Source organism: Nannospalax galili, unplaced genomic scaffold (genome assembly GCF_000622305.1).
Source record: "Nannospalax galili isolate Female #2095 unplaced genomic scaffold, S.galili_v1.0 scaffold139, whole genome shotgun sequence".
NCBI classification, from domain to species: domain Eukaryota; kingdom Metazoa; phylum Chordata; class Mammalia; order Rodentia; family Spalacidae; genus Nannospalax; species Nannospalax galili.
The window spans coordinates 5,882,387-5,887,823 of NW_008345884.1; the positions used below are offsets into that span (position 1 = coordinate 5,882,387).

Sequence of the window (5,437 nt, forward strand, 5' to 3'; positions counted from 1 at the left end):
TGATAGAAAAAAGAGCATCTGCGTTTCTAACTCTTGGAGCATCCTCTTCTCTCTAGGCCTGAATTGTAAGAATGCTACAAGCATCCAATCATTTTTCTGTAGGAGAATTTCTGAAATTGCTATTGGATCTGTGTCAAGGATCCTAGTGAGATGCAATTAGATGAGGAATAAAAGAAGTTTATTAGCATGAGTCTACAAAAATATGGGCAGAATAAATCAAACTACAACAGCATGGGTGTGTATCTACACTTAAGCCTGAAAGAGGGGAGTGGAACATTTATGCAACCTGCAGAGGGCTATGGGGGAATGGCTACTGAGGAGGAGCAGACTTTCCTTTTAGGGCCCTCAGAGATACCACAGAAGTGATCTAGAGGTGCAGATGCCCTCACTGCATTCTCTGCCATGCCTAGAAATCTCCTCCTTCTCCTAGTGCTCTTCATTGATCAGATCCACCTGAAACTAGAGACCAAAGTTGTCTTGACATGGTCCTTCCATGCCAACCTCCCAAGAAGATAAGTGGTGGGGAAGGGTCTGGAGGAAACGGGAGCTAGTTCCTCAGTCATCTTTAAGATTAAGGACTTAATGTTTGGGCCACCTTTAAGATTAAGAATCAAAGCAGTAATTACTTTGTTTTTAATTGCTATAGTCATCAAAACATATTTAACTTGTTGAATCTATAATAGATGATGGCAGGTAGGTAGATGACTTTTGGTATGTAGAAAATTAGCAAACAGGACAAATGAAAATCATAGCTTTTCTTTCTCTCTCTCTCTCTCTTTCCTTCCTTCCCTTCCTTCCTTCCTTCCTTCCTTCCTTCCTTCCTTTTCCCCCTTCCTTCCTTCCCTCCTTCCCTCCCTTCCTTCCCTCCTTCCCTTCCTTCCCTCCTTCCCTTCCTTCCCTCCTCTCTCCTTATCTCTGTTTCTCTTTTTCTCTCTTTCTTTTCCTTTTTCTTTTTTTTGAGACAGGGTCTTCCCGTAGCCCCAGCTGTCCTGGAACTCATTATGTAGACCGGGCTGACATCAATTCCACAGAAATTTACTTGTCTTTTCCTCTTGAGTGCTGGGATTAAAGACATGTGCTACCACACTTGGCCTCAGATACATTTTTAAAATATTTATTTATTAATTTATTTTATTTTATGTGTATGAGTGTATTGCCTGCATGTATGTAAGTGCACCTGTGTTGTGCAGTGCCTGAGGACAGAAGAGGGCATCGGATCCTTTGGAACTGGAGTTAATGATGGCTGTTAGCCACCATGTGGGTGCTAAGAATTGAACCCAGGTCTCCTCCAAGAAGAGGCAGTGTTCTTAACCACTTAACCATCTCTCTACCCCACCCCCCAATACATTTTTATTCTAATAGTACAACTCTGGTGCTTCAGCCATTATTTACTTTGATTCCTCCTCTTTCCAACTCCTCCCAGCTCCCTTAGTTTATCTTCAGTCTATCATTTATAGACATGGCATGGGTTTTAATATAACTTCATAGTTTTGGGTGCTGATAACAACATGGCGTTGTAAAGTCTCTATCCTTTTAGTTATTCTGAGTAGTTCTATTTAAATTCAAATAAAGAAAAAGGTCTATACAAAACAAAAAAAATGTTTTTGTTATAAAAGCAACTCTAAGTAAATTTAGTCCTAGGTCAAAGAAAAAATAAACCAAAGCTAAATAAAACATGTGAATGTAAAGTCTTTCTCACTGCTATACAAAAAATTGCTTTGTTATCTAAGAATTTACTTATAGTAATGCCAATTCATACATATCAGTCCTCAGAAATGGAGTTCTTTTTGTTGGGGGAAGGTTAACACAGTATCTCATGTAGTCCAGGCTGGCTTCGAACTCATTCTGTAGTTGAGACCAGCCTTGAACTTCTGATCTTCCTGCTTCCATCTCCCAAATTCTGGAAGTATAGCTGTGTGTCACCATGCCCAGTTTAGTGATTTTTTTAAGTGGCATTTCTAAGTAGCTACATTGTACCATTTTACTACCAGTGCTTAAGAAAAAAGTAACACATTTAATGGAAATATTGCTGATGTATTTTGTAAACACAGACATTTTCAATATATATTTTATTGAATTTTTGCCCATTTCAAACAATACATCTTAATCATGCAGACCCCTCCCCTATCTGCACACCACCCCCCATAATCCACTCACTGGATTTCGTGCATTCTGTCATCCTTGTTAAGGCCTATCAGGTCAAGTTTCTGTCCCCAGATGTCCCTTGGTATGAGTTCATTCACTAGAGCCAGGTCGGCCTTTCTAGTATCACTCTCCTAAATAAGACCATCTCTCCCCTCACCAGGCAGTGATCAGTTGCAAATAGTTTCTCAGCTAAGGTTGGGGCCTTCTTGCCCATTTCCCCAGTTCTATGCTGGGTTTTTGTCTGATTGAGTTTGCATGGGTCTTGTGTATACTGGCACCATTGCTGTAAATTCATATGCGCAAGTTCCCAGAAGCCTGGAAAACTCTGTTTCCTTGTGATCATCCATAACCCCTGAACACAAATATTTAAAAAAATAGCACTGAGAAATTGTTTCATTTCCCTTGGTTACTCAGGGTCATTAATTAATGAACAATGCTGAATTGTTAACTCAGGGCTGCTGGGCTGGGAAGAGCCAACGGTTTCATTTCATCTTTGAGTGTTTGATCTTTGCTGCTTTTCTGTCCCCTTTGTTATCAATCCATCAAGAGTTGCTGACAGACCTCACCTTCCCATCCAATTTAGTGCATCTGATCTATTCTAGATGAAAATAAATAAGCACTAGGTATCTGTGAGCATAGAGACAGTACATTTTTTATTTTTGAGATTTCAGGGGACTGTTCCCTAGGAATGGAAGGGATTTGTATTGATAACTTGCAGGTCTGTGAGAACAGCACCTTATTTTCCCTTATCTTCTCAGCCGTAAAGAAAAAAATCTTGTAAATATTGTAATTAAAATATTCTTTTCAGATCTTCCTTGGATGTATGTGCTAGAGACAAGAGAACCAAAAAGGTACTGCCTCTGACAGTTTGCAAGATGCATGTTCTCTACTGCCAGGGGAGAAATTACACTCTTGCTGTTAAGGACAGCTGTACTCTGCCTGTCTCAGCTGAGAAAGCTTGTGGTGCTTGTCCACTGTGGGAAAAGTGTGATGGTAAGGAACATTTTATATCTGTAGGTATGGGAAAACTAAGGCGGGAGTACTGAGAGATTTAAACAATGTGGTTTCTAGTGTATCCGTGGCTCAAAGCAGGTAACTGGGGATGTCAAAGAATCTGATTGGGTTGACGGTGAACTGTCCCTTAGCTTCTATCCTTGGAAATGGAGGGGGTACTTAGGAGGGTTAGAATCCATTCCTGATTATCTAAATGTTCTCCCAAGTCTCGCTAGCTCTCATTTCACCTTCAAGGCTTTTATGCTCTGTCTGTATTATCCATATTATATACATATTTAAAAAAGACTTACAGAAAACCAACTTTAAAAAATGGAATCTTTATATTACATCCTTAAAAGGAAGTGTCATTGGGTTGATGAGATGGCTCAGTGGGCAAAGATGCTTGTTGCCAAGCCTGACAACCTGAATTTTATCCCTGGAATCCACATAGTGGAAGGTCGACTTCTCCAAGTTGTCCTCTGCCTGACCTTCACTCCTAAGTGTGTGTACACAAATAAATAAATAAATAAGAAACAAGGATCATTAACATATAGGTAACTATAGGTAACATATAGGCAAGATCAAGCAATGGTGTCAGCATGCACAAGCCCCTTGCAAACTCAATCAGACAAAAACCCAGTATAGAACTGGGAAAATGGGCTGAAGAACCATTGGCGACTGATTACTTCCAGGTGAGGGACAGTTGATCATCTTTATTAGATAGGCTGACTAGACTCCAGTGGATGAACTTGCACTGAGGGACGTCTAGGCTCATCGTTTATAGTAGGATGATGACACTTGTAACTCTAGCCCTGTCTGGCTCACTTTTGCTTTGGTAGTCTTTTAAAAATATTTTATTTATTATTTTTATTTTATGTGTATGCGTGAATTGCCTGCATGTAGGTAAGTGCACTCGTGTTGTGCAATGCCCACAGAGGACAGAAGAGGCTGTCGGATCCCCTGGAACTGGAGTTACAGACAGTTGTTAGCTGCTATGTGGGTGCTGGGATTTGAATCCAGATCTTCTGCAAGAACAGTCAGTGTTCTTAACTGCTGAGCCATCTCTCCAGCTCCAGCTTTGGTAGTCTTATGCTGACCCCATTACTTTCCCTCTGGAGATACCTGGGTGGTATATTTCAGTCATGCTTTTTTCCCATATTTCCTCCTTGTTTCTGGTTGGTTTTTACAAAATGCAGCCTTTAAATACCACACTTTCTCTCTCAAATTAAGTTTCATGTTTTCTTTGTGTCTGAGTTTTGACTTTCATTCTCTGCTGGGATCTTCTCATTTGGTCTGGGGTATGAAGGATTACATTTGATTTCTGGCTCATGTGGATGGCAACAGGTTTGAGGAAAGAGATGGAGAGCTCTGGACTTGGATGGAGCTGCCTCATATGGGTCTAACCAATAGAAAGCCTGGCGCTGATTTCAAAGCCCATTTATTTTGAATGGAGCAAAATGGCTCCATTTCCTAGTTCCGCTGCTCTCCCAGCAAATAGTTTATTGTATCGCTCAAGGCAGGAGCTCTCTAATCATGCCATTACTTTAGAGGTAATGTGCTTTGACTCTCCCACCTCCACAATGTGCCATTAAGCATCTCTCACTTGTTTTTTTCAGCTCAAAGCAGCAAATGTGTCTGCAAAGAAGCATCAGAGTGCCAGAAAGAAGGGTTTAGCATCTGTGTGGAAGTGAACGGCAAGGAGCAGACAATGTCTGAGTGCGAGGCAGGTGCCTTGAGATGCAGAGGGCAGAGCATCTCCATCACTGGCATAGAACCCTGTGCCACAGAAGCCCAGTAGGCTCCGGGGGGCCTTGGTCATCTTTGTTCAGAATCCAGTGGGAATCTGGTTCTAAGCTAAAGCATCTGCGTAACTGGGCACTTAGACCACTTTTCTAACACCAAGGCTATTCTTTCTCCTTCCTCTCTGAGCCCCTGTATTCTGCCGCTTGTGTAAACAAACCCTTTGTTTTCCTAAACCTGAGTCTCGTTTTCCTTCTTTTTCAAGTGACAGTGTGAAGAACCCTCATGAACCATGGCACAAGCTATTCGTGGGTTTTGGGAAAAATTCCCTGGTCTTTGACATTTTTTGTCTATAAAACTACAGGGTGGAAGTGGAGACACTTGCATTGTCCATTCATCCCTATAATTCTATTAAGTATGACTGACCTAGTCCATGGTCCAGAACACCCTCCTAATAATTGATTAGAAAAACAGAAAGAATGCAATTTTCTGATTAGAGGGGTTGGCTTTCCTCAATGAAATCAATTGCAAAATAAGACCTTGAAAAAAGACAGATACA

General features: G+C 41.1%; 1 protein-coding gene across 3 annotated transcripts in view; it reads left to right on the forward strand.

The window, feature by feature from the left end:
* C7 (complement C7) overlaps positions 1–5,114 on the forward strand; it is a 68,531-nt gene extending 63,417 nt beyond the window's left edge. For all 3 annotated transcript variants that reach the window (XM_008842124.3, XM_017800347.2, XM_029567809.1), the window contains 2 exons: positions 2,954–3,138; positions 4,755–5,114. In XM_008842124.3, the coding sequence (XP_008840346.1) occupies positions 2,954–3,138; positions 4,755–4,936 (367 nt within the window). In that variant the 3' untranslated portion in view covers positions 4,937–5,114. The remainder of the gene's footprint in view (positions 1–2,953; positions 3,139–4,754) is intronic.
* The last annotated feature ends 323 nt before the right edge of the window (positions 5,115–5,437 follow it).